Here is a 27085-nt window from a genome sequence, read left to right on the forward strand (position 1 = left end):
CCGTGAAAATATTGTCTGACATTAAACCGCCCCGATTAAAAGCAGCCTGGACTTCTTCGTCCAAAGCATGATATTGCTGGGCATGTGTCTCCGGGGGATTTTGGGTGGTACAAGCACTCGCCAGTGCATTGACAATTTCATCATTGCTAAGAATAGCTGACACGATATTGCGAGCTGACTGGTTCATAATTGCGGCAGCAACGAAATGCATGTACAAGATGGCGGCAATGATGACGTCAGTCAAGTTTCATTCAATATATTCCGAAGTTCATTCAATATATTCCGAAGTTCATTCAATATATTCCGAAATTCATTCAATATATTCAAGGTTCATTCAATATATTCCGAAATTCATTCAATATATTCCAAAATTCATTCAATATATTCCGAAGTTCATTCAATATATTCCGAAATTCATTCAATATATTCCGAAGTTCATTCAATATATTCAAGGTTCATTCAATATATTCCAATGTTCATTCAATATATTCAAGGTTCATTCAATATATTCCGAAATTCATTCAATATATTCCGAAATTCATTCAATATATTCAAGGTTCATTCAATATATTCCGAAGTTCATTCAATATATTCGAGGTTCATTCAATATATTCCGAAGTTCATTCAATATATTCAAGGTTCATTCAATATATTCAAGGTTCATTCAATATATTCCGAAGTTCATTCAATATATTCAAGTTTCATTCAATATATTCCGAAGTTCATTCAATATATTCAAGTTTCATTCAATATATTCCGAAGTTCATTCAATATATTCAAGGTTCATTCAATATATTCCGAAGTTCATTCAATATATTCAAGGTTCATTCAATATATTCAAATATTAATTTCCTGAACGGCATGCCATATATATATATATATATATATATATATATTTATATATATATATATATATATGTATGTATGTACATACATACATACATATATATGTATGTATGTACATTTACATATATATGTATGTATATGTATGTATGTATGTGTATATATATATATATATATATATATGTATATATATATATATATATATATATATATACATTTATATGTGTGTGTATATACTAAATATGTATACGTATATATATGTATGTATATATATATGTATATATATATGTATGTATGTGTATATATATATGTGTATATATTTGTAGAGATGCAGTGTATGTGTATATCACATGTATAGAAATATATTTACAGAGCAAACAAATGATGTCAGTTGCAGAGCGCCATGTTTCCCACAGTGACAGAGTAAATCTGTATCAGAGGTATCCTCAGGACGGGAGGGGGTGGATGGGTTCATCGGGTTCATGTAGTAGATTGCACGCCTCCTCCCTTTCCAGGTCGGCTGCTTCCCTGGCTCCCTCACTGAATGAGCTTGCTGCAATTCATAGATGATGCAAAATGCAATGGTTGGTTGCAGTGGCTAAATAATCGAACTTGACCTTTATTTCGGGACACTGCAACGTGATCAGCTGATGCATCCAAACCAGCAGCCATCTTCAGGTCATTCGAGGCATCTGGGAAACTTGTTTCCAAGCTACACGCCAGATGTTGCGATAAAGGCGTTCGGGAATGGGGGAATCGTGTTGTCCACCTGAGCTGTATAGAAGCGGAATCTAAATCATGTTGGCCGATGGATGTTGCAGAGGAATGGAGCGAGTCAGGGGTAAGATTGCGTCAGACTCTTTGCCGAGAGCCACTTATCCTCAGCAATATGTGCAGATCGGACCCCAGCAGCAGGGCAGCGACATCCAGGAGCTCGCCTCCAAACGCGTCGATATCCAGAAGAAACGCTTCTACTTGGACGTGAAGCAGAGCGTGCGCGGACGCTTCCTGAAAATCGCCGAGGTTTGGATCGGCAGAGGCCGCCACGATAACATCCGAAAAAGCAAACTGACTCTGTCCATGTCGATGGCGCCCGCGCTCCGTTACTGCCTGGGGGACTTTATTGACTATTACGCCCGGATCGGACTGCGCGTGGGACTTGCGCCCCAACCGCCACCACTGCTCGACGAGCACGGTGGCAACGAGCAGGGCCGCGCGCTCGAACCCCGCAGAAGGGTTCAGGAGCCCGCGTCGTCACCCACCGGCTCCGCGGCGTCAGAGGACCACGCGCACCGCGTACTCAAGAGCGAATTCATCGAGAGGGACAACAGAAAGTACTTTCTGGACCTGAAGGAGAACCAGAGAGGGAGGTTCCTCCGCATACGACAGACTGTCAGCAAAGGGCACGGCACGATGGGCTACTACGGCCAGGGGATCGAACAGACTATCGTGCTCCCCGCACAGGGTCTCATCGAGTTCAGGGACGCGCTCTCGCAGCTCATCGAGGACTACGGCGACGACGAGTGCGACGAGCGCGGCCGAGCCGCGACCAGGAATCACGAGGACAGCATCCCCGAGCTTCCAGAGGCCGTGTCCTTTCGCGTGGACAACAAGAGGTTTTATTTTGACGTCGGTTCCAACCGCTACGGCGTCTTTTTAAAAATCAGTGAAGTGCGGCAGCCGTATAGAAATACCATCACCGTCCCTTTAAAAGCCTGGGCGAGATTCGGGGAGAATTTCATCAAGTACGAGGAGGAGATGAGGCGAATTTTTAATTGTCACAAAGAGAAGAGCACAGACCCTCGGCAGGACAGCGAGGAGCAGGAGGACTGACCGACCTTGGCAGTAGGACCGAATCTCATAATTGTCCAGTTGTGTAATGTATTGTTAATTGTATTGTATTGCTTATAAATCAGAAATATCACGCTATTAAATCAAAAACAACAAATCCGCCCCCAAACCCTCTAAAATCCTCCCCACCCTCGCCATCTAAATTTAACAGCTTACTACTCTGTAAATAATAAAACATATTGCAGTAAGAAACTATAAAATGGGGGAACAGTGGCAATGTGAAAAAGATATTTCTGTATTTGTCTATCACGCATGCACGCGCACGCATGCACGCACTCACACGCACACCCACGCGCACACACACACACACACACACACTTCTTTGCTGCAGTTTAGAAAATGTAGCATTTTTCACACTAACTGCTTACCTCACTACCTAGGAGCTGACAATCTCTCAATCAAGACCTTAGGTGTTGAGTGACATAAAAACATAGCCCCTCACTTCTTTTTGCCACATGGTAATAGTTAGCATTCAGGCGAGAGACAGCTTACGAACTGGTGCAGTACGTTAAAATTTATCCTGCAATCAAACATAAGCACTTTGAGATTTACTGTATCTCTCTCAAATATGTTTATCTGAATAGTATTTATTACAGTTACACTGTAACTATAAAACTATGATTGGTCTAACTTATATTTTACCCCCAGTGTTGCTAATCATGTTATACGTGATATTATTTAGAAGTCTTTTCACAAAGATGTTTTTTACCACGCACCTTTAATAATGCTGAGTTAAAAGCAACCCAATTTGGGTTAAAAAGTGGCAAAGTTGTTTTGCACAAAACAACCGGACAAATTTGGTTCTTGTTTTTGCAAAACAACTGAAAGTTTGGGACTCAACTTATTGGATCAGTCCAATTTTTAACCCTGCAGCTTTAAGGGAGTGAACAAGGGATACACAGTAAACCATCAAAGAAATCTTATCCCGTACCATTAGAATATTTTAACATCAACAAGACTAAAATAGTTTAATTTGATTTTTTTTTCATGATCAAGTGAATACAGTCAAATCATTGCAATTTAAAATTGATGAATGTTGAGCTTTGGGGATTTGTTTACGGAAGATAAAAGTTACAGCATATTTTGTATCCGACAAACAAAGCTAGTGGCTGCAACTACAATGAGTGAAATGATTCTGTTGCCTAGGCTAGGGACCTTCATCTTGTTGCATTCTATTGTACTCGGTTCTGTGGGTAATTCCTAAAAATGTCCAATTATCATGAACCTTTGTATATAATACAGGAGTATTTTTTTTTTCACATTCTGTCTGATTTATCAAAAACAAAAATGTCATGCTTACATTATTTTATTACAGACAATCATTTTGCCAATAGGCAGCGCTAACTGGCTTTGCAGTGGTAGCGAACACGTTACACAAAACAATTTCTTTATCACTTCTTCAAACCTTTTTTTTTGCTGCAACACGTACAATTGTCACACAAAAATCAAAATGAACAAAAATGCCATGTTTCTGTGTATCTGTGTTTCAGAGTTGCATCTTTTCTGATTTTATTATGTGCTACTTTTGTGAAGTACTTTATGATACGATGATCATCTAATCTCCAGTTTAGAAGCCACAAGGACAGTAGTCCTTGAGAAAATAGATAAATATAAAAATATTACAAATGGACCAAATCATTAGAAGGTTTGAATTACATACATTTTATGTTTTCTGTATTTTCCTGGACAGATTCCTCAACTAGTCTTCAAATCAACAATGCCTTCAAAATTATTTTGGATTCTCAAAACTGAAGGACAATTAAATTTAATTTCCCACATACCCAAACAAGACTTTGACACTTTACAACATTTACAGGAAGAAAATTACAGAAGGGTAATTTCCTCATTTCATATTTTTAAAGTTAAAGTCCCAATGTTTGTCACACACACATCTGGGTGTGGTGAAATTTGTCCTCTGCATTTAACCCATCCCCGTGTGATTTTGATCCATCCCCTGGGGGAGAGGGGAGCAGTGAGCAGCAGCGGTGCCGCGCTCAGGAATCATTTGGTGATCTAACCCCCCAATTCCATTCCTTCATGCTGAGTGCCAAGCAGGGAGGAAATGTATTATAGTCTTTGGTATGACCCGGCCGGAGTTTGAACGCACAACCTTCCAGTCTCAGCTGAATGTTTAGAAAAATGAAATCCAATTTAAAAATACTTGAAATATGAACAAAAATACATGGTGCTATAGATTTTTCACCCCCTCTTCTGTTTTTTGTATTAAGTTGCTACGTAGAGGACAGCTCAGGTCAATAGTGTGAACATGATAAGAACACAAGTGAAGGTAAAATCAGACTAATTGAGTGCATACTGGTTGGATAAACAAAGTGAGAGCATAGAAAGGGCTCAATCTCCTGCTACCGTGGAGGCTTTATACCTTCGAAACGTAAAGTTCTATGTTTAATGGGGCTATGTTGTTGGTATCTTTCTCTCTCTCTCTCTCTCTCTCTCTCTCTCTCTCTATCTCTCTCTCTCTCTCTCTCTCTCTCTCTCTCTCTCTCTCCCTCCCTTCCTCTCTCTTTCTTTCCATATATATATATATATATATATATATATATATATATAAATACATTTTTTAATGTATTTTATTTATTTAATGGAAATTGGTATCCCATTAATTGGTAGCTTGAATGCATCAGCATGGGAAGTTTTTACCCCTTTGGGTCAAGATTTTAATCCTACATGCTGTATGAAATCACCGCTTGAATCAAATAAAATGAATAACGAAACAATGGCTTGGCACCTTTCGGACTCAGCGCTGGGTTAGCCATTTTACCCAAATTGGATTACTTTAGACGCAGCAGTTTTAAGTGTGTAAGCACCATTACAACGGCAATTATACTCACACAGACCCTAGCCAAGTTTGAAACGTTAGCAAAAATAGGAGTAAATCCTCAAGTGTAGAATACTTGTTTGAGCAATTTTTTTACAAATTTCAACAAATCATTTGTCCATTGTATTTTGATGTTCTCTGATACGTATCTGAGCAGAAAGTATTCAGACATCATTTTTTAGCTAGGCCATCTTCCGTTTTCTTGACGTTCTTATCTTGCAGTTCGGTGAAGCGAGGAAATAATCTGATCTGGTAGAAGAATAATATAGTCAGTCGTCAAGAATGGCTTCAAAAGTTGTATTATTTGTTACAGTTAGTCCCGATTGGTGTAAGCACAGTTGAATGGGTTTGTTGTGTTTGTTGTGCTGTCTTTTAAGAGTGTGAAGAACATTTTGGTGAAGGATTATATGATAAATTTATTTATTTTCATACAAGTGGAACTATAGAAAGTGAAACTCTAAGCACAATGTCATAGAAATATACATATTGCAATTTACTTATGCCATTAACAAATTAGTTGAAATTAGTGAATTTGGTTCCGAGGCAAGTTGTAAATCATGCTTTTGTCAATAATTAATGCAAATATTTGTGTTCGTTTTCTAGTGACTAGAACATGAATTTCTTGAAAATTGCCCTGGAATCTGTCACTTGAATTACAAATATGCTTTTAAAAAAGCACTTTAAATGAAAGTTGCTTTTTTTGTGTTTTACTGTTTTGTAATCAGTTAATCTAGTGGGACTACTTCTATTCATGTCTTGCCAACCATGGATCTAAAACTGTAAGACTCTGATGAGCTGCTCTTTAAAACAACCGTATTCTAATTTGACTCAATATAATTTCCCCATTTTGTGTAAATTAAATTAAATAAGAGTAGAAGTACATTTGGAAGACATATATTAAAGCAGCAGATAATGTTTACATTCATTAATACTATTTCTTATTATTAGATGTCATAATAAAAAAATAATCAAAATGTAATAATTATATTGGTGAACTGGTCAACTAAGGTAACTTCTTATCATTATGAATTAAAAGTGACTGCATTGTTACTTGGCAAAATACTGCTGCCTTTTGAATGTTTTTTTTGCCTTTGTCTTTAGAGGGAGGAGACAGGGTTAATTCTTTGTTTTATGGGGTTCATGCTTGTAACACACATCTTCCAAGTGTTGGAAAGCACCACATATGTAAATCAATGTGGACTACCTCAAGACTTCAAAGGACAACATTACATTTTTACCGATGAGCATGTTGAATGGTGTCTGAAACCATAAGCATATTCGTCTTTGGAAATGGCACTGCATGTGTCCTGTAAAAAAAATGAAAAGCGACACAGCTACTTCCAAAGCATGCCGTAAGCAGTCTGATTTATTTTGGTTTTCCTTTTATTATTTGGCTCAAGGAAAACCAAAACCTCATAGAGCTTATACTGTATAAGAATCAAGTGTATTAAAGAATGTGTTCAGCTGCCATCAAAGTATTTACAACTTTGATGGGTGAGCTCAAATAAGTAACAAATGCATACTAAAAGAGCAGACTACTAATAAATGTGTGACACACTATGAATATGCGTTTCATAAAATGTCTAAATATGGTCCTGTTAGAGATGATTCATCCCGAATGACAGCTTCTTCTGTCTCCTACTGTGTTTATTCAGTACTTGACAGTTTTGTTTAGTTGTGTTTACACTAAATGAGTGATAATAACAATCACTGTTCATTTATATAGGTGAGAAACTTGAAATATTTTGTTTGAACACTAATGAATATACTTAAGGGTGCAATGAACATGTAGAATACGTGTCAGTGACATCACGAATGCTAGATAAGATGAGTGATGCAAAGGACTCAAAATTAGTTTTTCTTTAAGGCCAGAACGGGCCAGAGATCATTCTTAAGGTATCAAGATTCCAGTTGGCATTATGGTCACAAGATTTTCAGACAGTGATGAATAACACAAAGGAAAATCTGGACTTATAACAAAGATGTTTCCAACCCCAATGCCTTAAAGTACCTTCACAATGCGACTGTATAATTGATTTTCAATGTGTGTTTTTTTTTTTTAGTTGGGAACAATGAAGTCCACTGAGGTATATTGTTCTGATTGTGTTATTTCTATGAATTTGGACATGACCATGGTATTTTTGGATGAAAATGATCGTCTAACAAATGACGCAAAAAAGGTACAGAGGTGGGACAAGTGGTGACAAAGTGTAAATGTATTTGTGCTTGTCATGTGAATGTTTGTGTACTGAAGAAGTGATAGTTTGCTGTTTAATTTTGCTCTCTCCGCAGTTCTGGAGCAAAGAACTTAAGAGATAAGTTGGGGTTTTGTTTGAAAGTCAAATGACCTGAAAAACATGGTAAACTGTGTACATTTTAGGTAATTGTTACATATATCAGTGTGACCTGTTGTCCTTTAGAGTATGACATAATATAAAAAATCTAACTAGTTTTGTACTGTACTAGTTCATCCACTCTATGTAAGGTACTTTATCAGTAATCATTACTTGCCTTGTAATGTTTGAAATAAAGCTATGTTTAGAAATGGTAACTGAAACAGCAAAGTTTTAGAGTGTATGCATGCCATTGGTTGGGTCCTAGTATAAAAGAAAAATTATATGGGGGGAAAATGGTGCTATGTTACATATATAACGGTGCTTATTTGGACCCAAGCTAAATGCATGCCAAGAGGAGCTATCAGACTAAAAAAAAATAATTTGATGTCTCACTGCTGTTTCCAAATAGTCACATCCACATCCCAAACATTTGTATTTGAAAAGATCAGTTGGAAGTTGGAAGTTTGTCGGTCGTAAGGTTAAATGTTGAAAACAATGACATGTCTACTTAACAGTTGCATAGCATTTGTGCCTGCAGCCGAGAAGACAATCTTGTATTTTTTCTGTTTATATTTTTTAATGTTCTCTATTATTTAGATGGTTATGTGTTGAAGTATGGTTTAATTTAGCGAAATATAGGAAACATTAAATTCGTCTTATCATTGTTCTTTGAGTTGGGAAAACAAAACAAATGTGGAAAAAAGCTACGTATTTTTATTGGTTTAACTATTTTTTTCTTCAATAAAACTTTTTCCTTAAGTATCCTGTGCTTAGATTGCTTTTGTGTCATCCTATACGATGTGCTGCACATTCAAACAAACTAGGTCTAATTATTTGAATCAACACTCACGATTTCTCATAAACAAAATCTCACATTTTCGACCATCCCTTTTCTATATTTTTAGCTCAGGGATTCTCACCCTGCAGCTTTGCCCTGTGACACTTTGGCTTAATGCCAACAAACAATGCAAAACGCCTTAGATGCGCAAAATATTACCTTGACAAACACTAAAAAGGGTAGCACGTCCGCCTCACAGTTAGGAGGGTGCGGGTTCGATTCCACCTCCGGCCCTCCCCGTGTGAAGTTTGCATGTTCTCCCCGGGCCCGCGTGGGTTTTCTCCGGGCACTCCAATTTCCTCCCACATCCCAAAAACATGCTTGGTAGGCCAATTGAGCACTCCAAATTGTCCCTAGGTGTGAGTGCGAATGCGAATGGTTGTTTGTCTCTGTTTGCCCTGCGATTGGCTGGCAACACGGTTCGGGGTGTCCTCCGCCGACTGCCCGATGACGGCTGGGATAGGCTCCAGCACACCCGCGACCCCCGTGGGGACTAAGCGGTACAGAAATTGGATGGATGGATTCTCACCCTGCGGCTTTGATTTATGACAGTCTGTTTGGCTTAATGCCAACAAACAATGCAAAACGCCTAAGATGCGCAAAATATTACCTTGACAAAAACTAAAACGCATTTTGGTGTAGTATAATTGGAAAGCGAATGAAGTACCACGTATCTCTAATCGGAAAGGACTTAAAGCAAGAATATCCAAACCGGAGGATTGGAAAGGAAATGTAGTGAAGAGCGCAAAAGAGTCGTAGGGTGGCGATAATGCAACGCAACAGCCTCTCTTAAACACGAAGAAGAAGAAGAAGAAGAAGAAGAAGAAGAAGAAGAAGAAGAAGGAGAAGAAGAACAGCGATACAAGAGGAAGGAAAAAAAGAATAACGATCATATGCAGTAGATGGATGGAGGACGAAGGAGGACATACACACATATGTAGGAAGCATATTTGTACTTTCTAAGACTGTGTACTCACTCGTTTACTGTACTGTAGTTAGTCAGGGCTGCCACATTCTAACAGTTAAATTGAGACAAACTGAAGATACCCGGGAAGGATGTCATCAATGTAAACATCGGTAGGTTTTTTGTTGTTTTTTAAACATAACCGACAAGCATGAACATATTTTCTGTTTTGTGTCCCTCGAAGACTTCTTCTTTACTACTGTACTTTTATTTTAAATGCTTTAGCTCGTTTCAGACACAAAACACATTATCTTGATTTTCTCCACAAATCTACAGCAGTGATTGATGAACAGTATTGGTTATATGGTTAGATTTAATTTTAATTATCTTGATTTTCTCCACACATCTACTACAGTGATTGATGAACAGTATTGGTTATATGGTTAAATTTAATTTTAAGCAATCAAATTGTGAGACAATACAGTTTTCCATTGTCACGTGGTGACTGTCCTGTGTTCCCGACACTAGCTAACGATCATTCGGAAAACTTGTTTTGACTCTAAGGATGGGAGTGTATTGAATCGAATGCTTCCACTCTCAAGATATGTATCAATTTATCATTTATTAGGGGGATGCACACCACTTGTAATGTTAGCATAACGTAATGGTGCTGGTTTATTTGTGAGCAACTTGGATCTATTGTATAACGTTTTTATAATTTGCAAAAGTTGCACAGCAATTTAGCGAACAAAGAGATGACATGCTATTGTCTTGTTGTGGTGCCACTGGTATATTTTAGTTGGGTTTAGTTATTTTAACTAATCAGTATCCTGCTTTAGTGTGTTGCTTTGAACTCCCTAAATTCTTTTCTGTGACTGAAATTATAGAAATCAAACGGGGAAGGGGGTTTAGAATGCAACAGAAAACTGCGGTTCCTTATTGTACTGCACAAATGTGTTATTGTTCCTCTGTGATATTTGATGCCATAATGCCTTGTGGTCAGTTGTTAACTTTATGACATCTTCATCCCAGTCAGGTGATGGTAGTTGTCAGGACTTGATTGTCTCAGGTATCATGGAGAACGACAGCAGGCCTCTGCTGAGCTCGGAGCAGGCTGGAGAGAGCTTCTCGCACAGAGGTTCCACAGACTCACTGGAATCCAGAGCGAAAAGGTACGTTTCACTGAGCCACAGTCCATCGGTATCCTCTTATTACCAGCACTGCACTTTTTCCTCTCAGAAAAATACTAATATGAGATAGGTGCACACATTCTCCATCCTCAACAGTTAAAGCATAAATGACTTGCATTTGGAAGTTGCAAACCATCGCCACACCGATTGTGTTTAGAAAACAAAACACTATCACATACTGCCATATGATTGAAGGCCTATATTTTTTTAAGATGTCACTTGCTCGACACAGAGTTTGACATGTATGTATGTATGTATGTATGTATGTATGTATGTATGTATGTATGTATGTATGTATGTATGTATGTATGTATGTATGTATGTATGTATGTATGTAAAATGAATACAATTTAGACAACCATAACTACCATACAGGTAAAGAAATAAAATATTTTGCTAGGTTGGTGAAGGTCCATGGTCAGGACATAAGCAGAAAATATATCAAAATTGATTTATCAAAATTAACTTTTTAATTTACTTTTTATGCATAACTTTGTGACATTAAGGAATATGCTGTACTCCACTTTGTTAGAATTCCTCAGGGTAACATTATTCTGATGTATGCAAATATTAGTTGATTGTAATATTTATTTTTCTTGAACATGCATCCCTAATTACCGTTTTGGTACGAATATAAGACGATGTTTTTTGCATTAAAGTAAGACTGAAAAAGTGGGGGTCATCTTATATTCAGGGTCTAGACATTATACCGATTTTCACTTGTGCGCAGCGGTAAATTAAAGGTTGCTGGTATCGACTGAGTATGTTGATGTGATCGTGTGCGTCCTTGACACAAAGTAAATATATACAGTACATTTCATTGTTACTACTGTCCACGGTTGTGCCGTTTGTCCGATTGCGGTTTGCTTCGTGTCCTCACCGTTTGATTGACAGCTCCGGGCACGCTCCTTTAAGTTTGCCTCGCATCGTACGAGTAGCCGTTACGCAGCGGCACGGCGACTAACGGTCGCCAGCAAATGTATTTTGTTGTCTCGATCGATGACTTATGTTTGGTGTGTTGCCAAGAGTATTTCATTTATGGTCATTTATTTATTTAACGTCCTCATGGCGCTCTCAACAACGTCCGCCTTACAACAACCCACGCACACGTGCCAGGAGACATGTTAGCTTTACTTGTTTTACATGTTTACTTTGAACGACTGGTTCACACCGATGTCCAGCGGTTGGAGTTCCTTTGTCGTGCCTCCCGGAATGACAGCAAGCTCGGCGCTTATTGCTTCAATTGTTTTTTCACATCGGCTGTGACGACAGCGCGCAAACACACACACACACACACACACACACACACACACACACACACACACACACACACACACACACACACACACACAGGGCGCACTGCAAATCCACGCCCACAATTCTCCCGTAAACGTTCTTATGGCAACAACAATAACACACCCACACAAGCATACAAGTGTGCGTATTTAAAAATGAAGCAGGAGCAAAACTGAGTTTGGTATGCACATTTTTATTACTGGTAATGGTCATCAATTAAACCCATTGAAGTCCTCATCCTCTGTTTCCGAATTGAACAGCAGGGCTAAATCTCCAACTGACATGCCAGGTTCACTTTCTTCATTGTCAGAGTCACTTTCCCTGCCGTGTAGCTCCTCGAATATGATGCCGGCTTTTACGAAAGCTCGAACAACAGTGCCAGCAGACATGTTAGCATGTTAGGAAGCTCGGCGTTCATTTGCTTCACTTGTTTTTTCACATCGGCTGTGAGATGGGCACTCATAGAGTCACAGATCAACAGCGATGGTGATGCATGGAAAAAACCACCTGGTCTCCTTACATATGTTTGTATGTATATGTATAGATAATAATGAGACAGAGGACGACAGCGAGTGCTCAAGTGTGTGACTGTATTGAACCGACGCCCGTGCGTCATGACGTAACACAACACAGCAGTGCCGCTGGGGTATACCATTGTATGTGGGGACAGGGGGTTTTCCACTCACTCTAACATCTCCCCTTTTATAGATAGTGCCTTATACATTGCTTCAAGCTCCCGCAAAAAATATAAGAAACAAAACTATGGTGCAGACCAAATTTAAATTCATTCATACTGCAAATCCACACCCACAATTATCCCAGTAATGTTCTCATCGTGCTCTTTAATACGTCCGCCTTACAAGAACACATAGGGAGTACTGCATGATAGGGCGCGCCGCACATTTTGAAGAAAATCTAAGACTTTTATCCACGCCTAATAAACGTGAAAATACGGTAACCATCCAAGCCAACCCTCTATACAGTCTTCAGGCTCCCCAACAATAGCGGTAGCCGTTTGCATTATTTTATTGCAATGTTTTTCCTTATTCAGATTTGTTTCAAGACGACAGACTTCACTTTGATGGTTAATGCAGTTATTGTAATTTTGTTGTTTTATCACAGTAGATTGGTTTATTTACATTTCAAAAACCAGAAGCATTCATTTACAAATGTGATTGCACTTTAGTTAGCTTTTTTTTTTTTGTTTATTTCGAACATTAAAGAAATACAAGAAAAAAGTAAAATACGGAAAAAATGATAACTCCATAGCACAATAGAAAAAGAAAGAAAGAAAAAGAAAAAATGACATTGCGTTATAATTTTCCCTTTATCATAAAATCATATTTGTGCAAAAAGGAGTAGAAGGAAGCCTAAGCTTATCTGGCTCTACCCCATGTGACTACATGTTTGTTTGAATCTGTCAAAATTTGTCCATAGTCAGATATATATATATATATATATATATATATATATATATATATATATATACTACCGGTCAAAAGTTTGGGGTCACCCAAACAATTTTGTGTTTTCCATGAAAAGTCACACTTATTCACCACCAAACGTTGTGAAATGAATAGAAAATAGAGTCAAGACATTGACAAGGTTAGAAATAATGATTTGTATTTGAAATAAGATTTTTTTTTACATCAAACTTTGCTTTCGTCAAAGAATCCTCCATTTGCAGCAATTACGGCATTGCAGACCTTTGGCATTCTAGCTGTTAATTTGTTGAGGTAATGTGGAGAAATTGCACCCCACACTTCCAGAAGCTGCTCCCACAAGTTGGATTGGTTGGATGGGCACTTCTTGCGTACCATACGGTCATGCTGCTCCCACAACAGCTTGATGGGGTTCAGATCTGGTGACTGCGCTGGCCACTCCATTACCGATAGAATACCAGCTGCCTGCTTTTGCTCTAAATAGTTCTCGCACAATTTGGAGGTGTGTTTGGGGTCGTTGTCCTGTTGTAGGATGAAATTGGCTCCAATTAAGCGCTGTCCACTGGGTATGGCATGGCGTTGCAAAATGGAGTGATAGCCTTCCTTATTCAGAATCCCTTTTACCCTGTACAAATCTCCCACCTTACCAGCACCAAAGCAACCCCAGACCATCACATTACCTCCTACATGCGTAACAGATGGCGTCAGGCATTAATTTAATAACTTAATTTAAAATTTAATTTAATTTAATAACTGGCATCTTCATTAGATAGTACCCGCAAAACACCAGTGTCAACATCTACAGCAGGGGTGTCAAACTTATTTTTGGCGCAGGCCGCATCATAGTCATAGTTTGCTTTAAAGGGCCATTAGAATTGTCAACCCAAAATAATAAGACTAATAAAAACTGTTCAAATATTTAAAAATGAAATATTGAAATCAAATCAAATATTTAAAAATAAAAAAATGGTTAATAGCTAACAATATCTCTTTTTTTTAAAAGTGAAAACAATTAGAAATTTTGGAATTGACATGAATTCGATGCATAATTTGTCTTCGCGGGCCACCTAAAATGATGTGGGGGGCCGTATCTGGCCCCCGGGCCTTGACTTTGACACCCGTGATCTACAGTGAAGAGGCGGCTGCGGGATTCTGGGCTTCAGGGCAGAGTGGCAAAGAAAAAGCCATATCTGAGACTGGCCAACAAAAGAAAAAGATTAAGATGGGCAAAAGAACACAGACATTGGACAGAGGAAGACTGGAAAAAAGTGTTGTGGACGGATGAATCCAAGTTTGAGGTGTTTGGATCACAAAGAAGAACGTTTGTGAAACGCAGAACAAATGAAAAGATGCTGGAAGAATGCCTGACGCCATCTGTTAAGCATGGAGGAGGTAATGTGATTGTCTTTGGTTGCTTTGGTGCTAGTAAGGTGGGAGATTTGTACAGGGTAAAAGGGATTCTGAATAAGGAAGGCTACACAGGAAGGTGATACACACATACACTGCATATCTACAAATATATACACATATATATATACACATATAAATGTGTATATATATATACATTTCCTTTAGATAAATACAAAAGCAACTTAAACAACTTCACTGCATGTTACGGTATCCCGTCAATGTTTTGCCCTTATACATTTTTTTAAACTTAGGTAAGGTACTACAGTTCTTTAGTTCGTCACTGCTGGTGATCCATAATTCCACACCTTTAGCTGTTATACAATTCAACTTTAAATTTGTTCTCACCAAATCTCTTTTAAACATAAGTCTTCCTCTTAAATCATAGGTACTTTTCCTCCACTCAAACAACCTCTGGATACTGTTTGGCAAGTGATTATTTTTTATTTTGTACATGAGTTGGATGGTTTTAAAGTCGACATATACATATATATGGTGACAATCACATATACACTCCTGTTTGAATACCAGGTTTTTGTGAAAAAGAAAAACAGCAACCTAAATCATGTCAAAGCTTTATCACAACTTGGTCCTACTTCGGCCGCGACATAAGACGAAATTAAAGACCAACGCCCACTCGCCTGTTCAGGAAGGTCGCTTGAGGCTGAGCAGTCTTTGAGAGACTACTTTGGGTCTACTGATTGGGATGTGTTGCTGGGCCACGCATTGAGGACGTTGAGGAGGCTGTTGACCGTACCACTGAATGTTCCCTGCACATTAAGTTAATTATGGTTGTTGCTGAGATTTGTACATGTTTGTATGTTTGCAGAGCTCCGTCATCTCTGTCAATGAATGTTATGCTAATAAAAGGTAAACGTCTCCAAAGAACCATCTCTTTCCTGACAATCTTCTTTGTGTATATTATCCATCCATTTTCTATACCGCTTGTGCCCACTGGAGTCGTGGGCGTGCTGGAGCCTATCCCAATAGTCATTAGGCAGTCGGCGAGGCACACCCCGAAACGGTTGCCAGCCAATCGCAGGGCACAGATCACTCGCACTCATACCTAGGTGCAATTTGGAGTGCTTAATCAGCCTATCAAGCATGTTTTTGGGATGTGGGAGGAAACCGCAGTTCCTGGAAAAAACCCACGCGGGCACGGGGAGAACATGCTTGGTGGAATCAAACCCACACCCTCATAACTGTCAAGACAAGTCAAATTTATTTATATAGCCCTAAATCACAAGCAAGTCTCAAAGGGCTTCATATATACAAATAAAATTGACAATTACAGTCAAACCTCGGTTTTCAAACGTCCCGGTTCTCGAACAAATCGGAATTCTAACGAAAAATCAGAGATTTTTTTTGCTTCAGTTGTCGAACAAAATTCGGAGGTTGAACCTCGCGAGATGAGCCGAAAAGACCCGGCAAAACCTGATCGCACGGCCCGGATGCCGACTGACTCCGTTCGTTATTGTATTTTCATTACTTTGAGGATTGTATTAACCCCTAATCATGCCTCCAAAGAAAGCAAGTGGGAGCAGTAAAGCCATCCTAAAACACAAAGACGCTTTTAAAGCAATGCGATCGAACCAAATTAAGCTCCCTGCGCACTGAGGTCCACTTAAATTTTGGAAAGTACATCAGGACTTTAAAAATATTTTCTAAATTTCAGTGACGGTGCTGTCACAATAATGCGACCAGCGCGGTGCAAGTGCGCAGTCGGCGGCGCGCTACGGTTGCGCGTTCGGCGGTGCGCTGCAGTTGCGTGATCGGACAAAAATGCGCAAATGAAAAATGCTTAAAAAAGGCGTTCTTTTTAGTCTTGGAACGGATTAAATTTTTTTCCATTATTTGTAATGGGAAAAATAGATTCAGAATTCGACCGATTCACTTCTTGAACTGCCTTCTGGAACGGATTGTGGTTGAAAACCGAGGTTTGACTGTATTCTCAATCATCCCCTGATCTTAAACTCCCAGGAGGGCAAGGAAAAACTCAAAAAAACCCTACTAGGGAAAAATGAGAAACCTTGAGAAGGGACCACAGATGGGAAGATCCCTCTTCCAGGATGACCAGCCTGTTCTGGATGTAGAGAGGGCACATAGAATACATACCGTATTTTTCGGACTAAAAGTCGCTACGGAATATAGGTCGCATAAAATGCACTAACATGAAAAAAAAAACATATATAAGTCGCTCCGGAGTATAAATCGCATTTTGGGGAAAATTTATTCGACAAAATCCAACACCAAGAACAGACATGAATGAACAACAACAGGCTAAACGATAGGTATGCTAACGTGACATAAACACAAACGAAGAGCTGAGAACGGGCCAAACGTAACATTCAGAGTTATTCAAATAACTTTTACACAAATAACAGATTTATAAAAACATCTGTGTCACTCCAATACATTAAATCCATCGATCGTCCTTTATGTTAACAATGCCGGCCGGCTGTGCGCCGCTGACGGCGCTTGCGCTTCAAAATATTCCACTGGCCCACATAATATATATATATATTATCAAACCATCTGTGTCACTCCAAATCATTAAATCCATTGCTCAAATTCCTCGTCCTTTGTCAACAACACTGCGCGTGCGCCCTGACGTCAGCCTCGTCCTTATTCCACAGATCTAGTATATAACTATATTGTAGCGTTAACAGAGTACAAGGAAAGACGTGGGTTTGGTAAACGGCTCTTTATTTAACAAAACAAGTGTTCAACAAGCCAACAACTACTGAACTGTAACGATAAAAACATATACAAGTTGCTACACGAAATAAAATATGTCAAATAACTATTACATAAATAGTTCACCGTCACACGGCCCCAAGCACCGGCGTCGACTTCCAGGCGTGTGGCGGCGTGGACTTCCAGCCCCGGAGGTGGCATTTACAGGTGGAAGAGAGCACCATAGAATAGGACCGGGTGTGCGTAAAAGCCATGTCCGAGCCCCATCCACCGTCCCCGGACAGCTACCCGGCCGAGCACCGGCCCCCGACTTCCATCCACGGAGGTGAAAGAGAGCTCTGTAGAGTAGGACCGGGCGTGCGCAAAAGCCATAATAGTTTTTCAAACCTTCTATGTCACTCCAAATCATTAAATCCTTCAAACTCTTCGTCCTCCGTGTCACTTACAAACAAAGCCGCTAATGATGCCGGTAGTATGTGGGGCCCTTCGTCATCTTTGTCATCCCGTGATCGAATCTTTGTCCTTTATGTAAACAACAACCGCCGCGCTGCGCCGCGCTGCGCCGCACTGCTGACGTCACTTGAAATCCAAATTACAGTAATCCCTTGCTACATCGCGTTTCGTTTATAACGGTTTCACTTTTTTTTTTTATTTTGAATATTTATGAAAAATTCTCATATAAGTCACTCCTCAGTATAAGTCGCCCCCCCACCCAAACTATGAAAAAAATACGCGACTTATAGTCCAAAAAATACGGTAATATAAAAAATCAAAGAAGAAGTGTATGTCCAATTCAAAGTGAAGAGCTGCAGGAGGTAAGGCAGACGTGCTGACCAGTGCGTCACCATGCCACCTGTGTATGTTATACTCTTACAAATGGTAATTAAACACACACACACCTTCTGCTTATAGTCGGTGTGTGGTGTATATATGAACAAAACAAGATTTCCCCCTAATTTTAGCTGGTACAGCTTATAGTCCAGAAAATACAGTAGTCAGGTAGGCTGCTGGTGGCCGCCAGAGACACTGATTGATCCGCAGAAATTTCTACCGCTGTGATGTAATTTTCTGTCGACCACAAGTGGCAGTACAGGGCAAATAAATGGTAGCAGCCTGTAAATAATCAAAATAAGTGGATTTATTACACACAGTGCGTGCGCATACACACACACACACACACACACACACACACACACACACACACCATCATCATCATCGGCAGTCACTCGGGACGAGTATGACTGTCTTCTTCTCGGGGTCATCTACTTGTGGGTCCGCAGGTGGGCGTAGAGGCCGATCCGGGATCCACATATTTTTGTGCAGTGTGGGCAGGGGAAAGTGGTGGTGGGTTGTGGTCGTGCTGGAGCCTGTTTTTGTCTTTCCTTACGGAGTTGTCGTTTGGTTTCTGCGACACGGCGGCGTTCCTTTTCGTGATGTGCTGCACCTTCTTGCACCGCTGCCCTCCAGCAGTTCCTGTTCAAGGCGATGCGCTCCTAGTCCTGAGATGTTATTTGGAATTTCTTGAGATTGGTCTTGAGGTTGTCCTTGAAAAGTTTTTTTTGCCTACCTGGGGCTCGCGGACCTCTCTCCAGCTGGGAGTATAACATCTGTTTGGGGAGGCGGGTGTCAGCCATGCGGATGAGATGTCCTGTCCATCGGAGTTGGTGCTGCATTATTAAGGTGGTGATGCTCGGTATGCTGGCTTCCTGCAGAACGCTGCTGTTTGTGTGTCTGTCCTCCCATTTGATCCTGAGTATTTTCCTCAAGGTTCTCTGGTGATGTTGTTCAAGAGCTCTTAGGTGCCTGCTGTAGGTTGTCCATGATTCTGCCCCATAAAGTAAGGCGGAGAGAACCACAGCTTTGTAAACCAGGAGCTTGGTGTCAACCCGGAGGTCTCTGACTTCAAAGACTCTTTTCCAGAGTCTGGCGTACGCTCCACTGGCACAGCTCAGGCGATGGTTGACCTCAGAGTCAATGTCCGCTTTGGAGGAGAGAAGGCTGCCGAGGTAGGTGAAGTGGTCAACATAGTCAAGTCCAGATTTGTCCACAGTTATGAGGGACGGAGTAGATGGCTGGTTGGGAGGGGGTTGATGTAGCACCTGGGTCTTCTTGATGTTCACGGTCAGACCCAGGGCTCTGTATGCCTTAGCGAAGGAGTTCAGGATGCCCTGGAGGTCTTCTGTAGAGTGTGCTGCAATGGCATTATTGTCTGCATACTGGAGCTCCATGATCGTGGTGGTTCTGATCTTGATTTTGGCTTTGAACCTGTTGAAGAGCCTGCCATCAGTTCTGTACCAAATTGGGATTCCCTGTGGTAGTTCTTCGTCAATGAGCTGGAGTATGGCGGCAATGAAGACAGAGAACAGGGTGGGTGCAATGATGCATCCCTGTTTGACCCCTGTCTCTACAGTGAAAGGCTCAGTCAAGGAGCTGTTGTTGAGCACTGTGGCTGTCATTCCATCATGTAATAATTGCAGTATTCTGACGTATTTATACGGGCAACCATACCTCAGAAGGATGCTCCATAGGGCCTGGCGATCCACCATGTCAAAGGCCTTTGTCAGGTCTATGAAAGCCATGAACAAAGGCTGTTTATGCTCACGGCATTTCTCCTGGAGTTGGCGTGCTGTAAAAATCATGTCTGCAGTGCCTGGACGAAAACCGCACTGCGATTCTGGGAGAACTTCCTCAGACAGTGGCAGTAGGCTATTGGCAAGAACACGAGCAAGTACTTTGCCAACTGTTGAAAGGAGCGAGATGCCCCTATAGTTTCCGCAATCCGTTTTGTCCCCTTTCTTGAAAATGGTCACTATCAGAGCGTCCCTGTGCTCCAAGGGGAGTACTTCTTTTTCCCAGACCTTCAGAAGGAGGGAATGGAGCTGGAGCTCTTGTCCACCTTTAGGACAGCGGTGGGCAAACTTTTTGACTTGCGGGCCGAATTGGGTTATAAATTTTGACCGGGGGGCTGAACCAGGAGCGGATGGATGTAGTGCTTGTGTGAAGTAATATAAATTACATGTAAAGGTCATTGCATAAAAGGTTTTTACTTTTCGTAGATACTAAAGCATGGATATTGAAAAAAACTTTTTGAAAACAAATGCATTTATTAACAGCATTAAAAATGATATTTTACCAAAAAACTACTATCAGTGATTATTATTAAATACGACACTGTTATGATGAATAACATTTTCCATCACTTCAGCGCCTGCAGGTCAGATTTATGAAATATGTTTATCTAATGAGGCGAAATCACATCCAATGGCAAACATTCTGACCAAATACATCATCTTGAAGAATCAGTGAAAGAATACATCTAAATAAAGTAATAAAGAAATCAATAGTATTGTTGGTTTCGCTTTTTTTGCCAGTGCATCATAGTCTGGATTAAAATTTGTTGTGGTAATTCTTAGGATAGGCCCGAGGTGTCGGTCTGTTAACCTAGATCTGTGACGGGCTTTGTTGACATTCATGTGGCTGAACGTCTTCTCACACACGTAGGTCGAGCCAAATTGTCCACTCTTTTTTTAACATTCGGCACTCAGTGTCCACCTTTCTTTTCTTCGGGCCACTCATTTTAATGGAAGGATTCCAGGGGAAGGTTTGTGGGTGGCATTAGCGTAAAACTGTATCTGAAAGCTCAGCGCGCGAATTACGAGAATACTGACGTCACAGCCTACGCTCGAAATTCGCCACTGATAGATGAAATTGAGCACGGAGTGCGCCGCGTCCGTACTACTGAGTACGCACACGTACTTGTGAGTATGCACGGAGCTTTCTGACACGGCTCCCGGGAGTAAATGCGCGGGCGGGCGCTTCCCCATCTACTGGGGAAACATAGTAATTGCAGGGAAAATGACCCCCAAAAAAATTAATAATACAATTTATTCAGGTTTGGCGGGCCGGATTAAACGGCCCCGTGGGCCGGATGTGGCCCGCGGGCCGTAGTTTGCCCATATCTGCTTTAGAACCTCAGCTGGTATCCCATCTGGCCCGAGGCCTTGTTGTTCTTCAGGCTCCTGATGGCATCTTGGACCTCTGCTAAAGTGGGAGCTTCACCCATGTCTTCCCTGATGGGACTCTGAGGGATGTGACTGAGGAAATCTGACTGAGTTGTGCTGTCACGGTTGAGGAGTTCCTGAAAGTGCTCTCTCCACCGATTGTTTATGGACTCATTGTCCTTCAACAGCTCCTGCCCGCCTTTAGAGCGTAGGGGGTTTTGGCCACGATGGCTTGGGCCGTAGACAGCCTTAGTAGCGCTGAAAAAGCCTCTGGTGTCACCAGAGTCTGCCAAACTCTGGATTTCCAGTGCCCTTTCTGTCCACCAGGAGTTTTTAATCTGTTTCACCCGGCTCTGGACGTCAGCCTTGGCTCTGGAGTGAGCCTGTCTCTTTGCTTTGCAGGTGATGTCATTTTGCCAGACACGAAAGGTTTCCCTTTTCTTGGAGATGAGCTGTTCTATCTCTGTGTCGTTCTCATCAAACCGGTCCTGATGGTTTCTGGACTTGTACCCGAGAGTGGAACTGCAGGTATCGTAATGTCGTGTCACACGAGGGGAAGGAAACATTCAGCCATCTTTAAACGACATTGCTGAACTGAGAAAACTATCCTCTATTTTTCAGTCTGTTTTTTCAAGTTTGTGAAATGAAGAAGTAGAATATTGTTTTTCTCACTGATTTCAAAAATCAGACTACTTTCACGCTGTAGCTCAATTAAAAAAGTTTTACCAATATGCAACCTGTGTCGGACAGTCTGAACGGCTCAATTTAATTTTTTTTGTTCTTTTTTCAAATCCGACTGGGGCCCCTTTTAATAAGTGGTTCTAGGTCAAATATTTTGTAGTGCGGCTGCTGTCTGAATAGCCCGATTGCGCAAATCCAACCAAGATGTCATCATTCAGGCAGGCAGACAGACTGCTTGGCAGGGAGATTGTCTTGAATTGCGTAGCATTATTGACTTTATATTTGATTTTATTTTAATCCTTCCTGAAGCATGAAGCATAAAGTGGACATTTGTGGTGATAGTAGCCATGTAAAACACGACAATGATATGATGTCATTTTCAGTGACGTCATTTTCAGTGACTTCTCCATGAAATGTGATCGAAAAGCTTTACCTCACGTTCCCTAAATACCGTATTTCCACCGCTTCTGGAATCACTCCTCTGTGGATATGAGATAATAAAAAGATAAGCCCATGGCGCATTCTGGTTAGCCCAAATTTACTTCCTCAAGTGTACTGTGTTGCAAATGACTTTGTCTATTCTGTGCTTGCGGGTCTTTTTGGGGACTGTCTGTCAAATCTCACAAGATATTTCCTCCTAATCCACAAACCTATACAAAGTAGATGTCCTTTCACTCATCCGGAAAGGCTCAGCAGTTTTCTAAATCAGCGTTTTACTTGAATTTATTGCGTACCTTTGAGGAAGTAGTACTTGTGACAAACAATAGCAGACTGACAACCTATGCTGTCATCAGCAGTATCCTGTATGTGGCACTGAGCCCTCCAACATTTTGCTTTCAAAGACCTCAGTTAAAGATGAAAAGTAATTATGACAGATGAACAATGTTTCTGGCGAATGCTTAATCTATACCTCATTTTGAGCTACATTGTTTCTATAGTTATAGGAAACATGTAAACTTGACTTTCCATTGTTTGTTTACAATTAGTTGAGAACCTAGTATGCCTGCCCATCAAGTGAGAAGTCCTGTGCATTTTGTCATCACAATTTGGTTCATTTACATAATAAACTGCCCAACAGCTTTCACGCACTAGACTGTCTCTAACAGTGTCAAAGCCGAAAGTCAAGCTGAGCTGCATTGGCTTTTTTGGAGACCCACAGATAAGCTTTTGCTTCTGATAAGCCGCAGCCCATATTGATTGCAGGGTAAAGTTGTCAATACGGTGGGGTTAGCTGGTATTGGTGTTTGGGCATGTGTCGGCTGCATGTGTACTGCATGCCTACATTAATTGACAAACGCACCCTGCGACTGACCTCTCTCTCTCTCTCTCTCTCTCTCTCTCTCTCTCTCGCTCTCTCGCTCTCTCGCTCTCTCTCTCGCTCTATATATATATATGTATATGTGTGTGTGTGTATGTGTATATATATATATATGTATGTATGTATGTGTGTGTGTGTGTGTGTGTGTGTGTGTGTGTGTGTGTGTGTGCGTGCGTGCGTGCGTGCGTGCGTGCGTGCGTGCGTGCGTGTGTGTGTATTGTTGGATTTTGTCCACAATTTAGGGAGCGCGCTATCTGCGCCTCACGTCAAAAGCCATTGCCAGTCACCTGTTATCCAATTTACTCACTGCGTGCTCGTTTGATTTCTTCAGATTTAGGAAAATGCTAAGACATTGAAGCAGAAATTATAGACTTACTCAGGTTGAGTTCAATCACAATTCTTGTTCAGAAAGCTCTGTTTTCAGGAAAGTACAATACAGCGCTGGGCCTTTCAAGAGCGGAAAGTCTCCATTCAGAAAAGGCAACGTTCAAGGTTCTTTGGTCAGCTTATATTCAGTTGCACATGCCAGTGTGGGCCGAGTTTGATGGGTGATGAGTCTTTGGTGTGGGGCAAGTTCGCAGGAGAGTCTGATTCCATGGGAGTGAGTGCTGGTTCGATGAGAGCTGGTTCCGTGGGGGTTGATTATGGGCAATTCGATGTGTGGGGGCTGTTGTTTTCCTTTCCGTCTTTCAGCGTTGACGATCATCTTTGGCTGGGCTGTCTCCCTCTGGCACCTGCTGGTTTTATCTCCAAGTGACCTTCCTGTAAATATTCTCCTCCATTCTTGCACATACACTGTTCCACCTCATCCATCCCTCATTCTTTCAATTTTGTCATTTTGTACGGAATTATGTGAGCTTTTGTCTGTGACATCATCTACGTATTTATTAATGTTCCCTGACTATGCAAAGTTTGTACTCAGCACTTACCATGTTTTTGTTTGTTTGTTCTTTTGATCTCCATGTACTTGCTTACGTCATCATATTCTTAGTTTAATCATGCTTTCAACCATATCTTTTCTTTGTTAGGCAAAATATTTCCTTCTGTCTGGAACATTCAGTAGTAATTGAAAACTGGCGTCTAGCATTAGTCAAAACATAAGATACAATCAAATACTGAACATTTTTAGACGACTTTGGCAGTGTCCGTGATTTAGAAAATCATCAGGCATGCATTAAACAGTTCCTTAAGGGTCATTAAGCTATTCAGGCAATATATCAAAAAACATTTGTTCTTTCAAAGTGCTCAGAAATATATATAAGATCATAGTTATAAAAACCTTTCTCATTACCACTTATCAAAAATGTCTAGTTATGTCTTCTTTATTGATTTGGTGTGTAGGTATAATTGTATGCTTAAAATGTTTATTTTATTGATTTAATATGTGAATAAACTTGTCTGCTTATGTACTAATTTCAATGAGGTTTGAGCATATCTGTTTTTGTAGCTCGGCAGGACTTTGTGTATTTCGACCCCATTCCTTCAGTGTATATATACATACACACACACACACACACACACATACACATACACACACACACACACACACACACACACACACACACACACACATACACATCCACACACACACACACACACACACACACACACACACACACACACACACACACACACACACACACACAGTCAAATCTCGGTTTTAGACCACAATCCGTTCCAGAAGGCGGTTCGAGAAGTGAATCGGTCAAATTCCGAATCTATTTTTCCCATTACAAATAATGTAAAAAATTTGAATCGTTCCAAGACAAAATAAAAAAAACCCGCCTTTTTTACTCATTTTTTCATTTGCGCATTTTTGTCCGATCGCGCAACTGTAGCGCACCGCCGAACGCGCAAACATAGCGCGTCGCCAACCGCGCAACTGCTCCGCGCTGGTCGTATTATTGTGACAGAGCCGTTGCTGAAATGTAGAAAATATTTTTAAACTCCTGATGTACTTTCCAAAATTTAAGTGGACCTCAGTGCGCAGGGAGCTTGATTTGGTCCGATCGCGCAACCGCAGCACGCCGGGCGCACACTGTCGCATTGCTTTAAGAGCGTCTTTGTGTGTTAGGATGGCATGATTAGGGGTTAATACAATCCTCAAAGTAACGAAAATACAATAACGAACGGAGTAAGTCGGCATCCGGGCCGCGCGGTCGGGTTTTCTCAGGTCCTTTCGGCTCATTTTGCGAGGTTCGACCTCCGAATTTTGTTAGACAACAGAAGCAAAAAAATCTCGAATTTTTCGTTCAAATTCCGATTTGTTCGAGAACCGGGACGCACGCACGCACACACACGCACATACACACACACACACACACACACACACACACACACACACACACACACACACGCACACACATATATATATATATATATATATATATATATATATATATATATATATAAACTTTTCCTCACCCCCCGTGGGTGGTCTCTTTTTCCCTTCAAGCTCGGGTCCTCTACCAGAGGCCTGGGAGCTTGAGGGTTCTACGCAGTATCTTTGTTCCTAGTACTGCACTTTTCTGGACTGAGATGTCAGATGTTTTTCCTGGGATCTGTTTCAGCCACTCCTCCAGTTTGGGGGTTACTGCCCCTAGTGCTCCAATGACCACAGGTACCACTGAAGTCTTAACTCTCCAGGTCTTCTCCAGCTCTTCTCTGAGCCCTTGATATTTCTCAAGTTTCTCATGTTCCTTTTTCCTAATGTTACCATCATTTGGGATGGCTATGTCAACCACAACGGCTTTCCTCTGCTCTTTGTCCATCACCACAATGTCCGGTTGGTTCGCCATTACTATTCTGTCTGTCTGGATCTGGAAGTCCCAGAGGATCTTGGCTTGGTCATTCTCTACCACCTTTGGAGGTGTTTCCCACTTGGATCTTGGGACTTCCAGTCCATACTCTGCACAGATGTTCCTGTACACTATTCCAGCTACTTGGTTATGGCGCTCCATGTATGCTTTACCTGCCAGCATCTTACACCCTGCAGTTATGTGCTGGATTGTCTCAGGACCTTCTTTGCACAATCTACACCTGGGGTCTTGTCTGGTGTGGTAGATTTGGGCCTCTATTGCTCTGGTGCTCAAGGCCTGTTCTTGTGCAGCCAGGATCAGTGCCTCTGTGCTGTCCTTCAGACCAGCTCTTTCTAGCCATTGGTAGGATTTCTGGATATCAGCTTGGATAGTGGCTCTCACGCTCGCTAGTCCTCGGCCTCCTTCTTTACGGCTAGTGTACAGTCTCAGGGTGCTGGACTTGAGATGGAACCCTCCATGCATGGTTAGGAGCTTCCGTGTCTTGATATCTGTGGTCTGTATATCTTCCTTTGTATGATTCCTGCAGGGTATCTGATTACTGGTAGGGCGTAGCTGTTAATGGCTAGGGACTTGTTCTTGCCATTGAGCTGACTTCTTAGGCCTTGCCTTACTCGATGGAGGTATTT

The 27085-nt window shown here is 41.0% G+C and overlaps 2 protein-coding genes and 1 long non-coding RNA gene across 3 annotated transcripts in view; 2 read left to right on the plus strand and 1 right to left on the minus strand.

Moving 5' to 3' along the window:
- The first annotated feature begins 1081 nt into the window (after nucleotides 1-1081).
- Nucleotides 1082-8628, plus strand: purg (purine-rich element binding protein G). Its single transcript, XM_088391256.1, has one exon. The coding sequence runs from the start codon at nucleotides 1642-1644 to the stop codon at nucleotides 2674-2676; it is 1035 nt and encodes a 344-aa protein (XP_088247382.1). The 5' UTR covers nucleotides 1082-1641; the 3' UTR covers nucleotides 2677-8628.
- An 897-nt stretch (nucleotides 8629-9525) lies between these two features.
- slc38a9 (solute carrier family 38 member 9) overlaps nucleotides 9526-27085 on the plus strand; it is a 36226-nt gene continuing 18666 nt past the window's right edge. Inside the window, exons 1-2 of the mRNA XM_088391240.1 lie at nucleotides 9526-9781; nucleotides 10641-10780. Coding sequence (XP_088247366.1) covers nucleotides 10683-10780 — 98 coding nt within the window. The 5' untranslated portion in view covers nucleotides 9526-9781; nucleotides 10641-10682. The remainder of the gene's footprint in view (nucleotides 9782-10640; nucleotides 10781-27085) is intronic.
- The window catches only part of LOC148390062 (uncharacterized), a 29956-nt gene continuing 16478 nt past the window's right edge, over nucleotides 13608-27085 (minus strand). Inside the window, exons 2-4 of the long non-coding RNA XR_015861569.1 lie at nucleotides 24017-25120; nucleotides 22756-22803; nucleotides 13608-14058 (exon numbers count right to left, since the gene is read on the minus strand). This is a non-coding gene — a long non-coding RNA (uncharacterized LOC148390062). The remainder of the gene's footprint in view (nucleotides 14059-22755; nucleotides 22804-24016; nucleotides 25121-27085) is intronic.

Source organism: Syngnathus floridae, chromosome 12, assembly GCF_059516105.1.
Source record: "Syngnathus floridae isolate MCC-2025c chromosome 12, RoL_Sflo_1.0, whole genome shotgun sequence".
In the NCBI taxonomy this organism is placed as follows: domain Eukaryota; kingdom Metazoa; phylum Chordata; class Actinopteri; order Syngnathiformes; family Syngnathidae; genus Syngnathus; species Syngnathus floridae.

Coding starts and splice junctions, on each gene's coding strand:
- purg (XM_088391256.1), top strand. CDS start 1,642: ATGTTGGCCGATGGATGTTGCAGAGGAATGGAGCGAGTCAGGGGTAAG.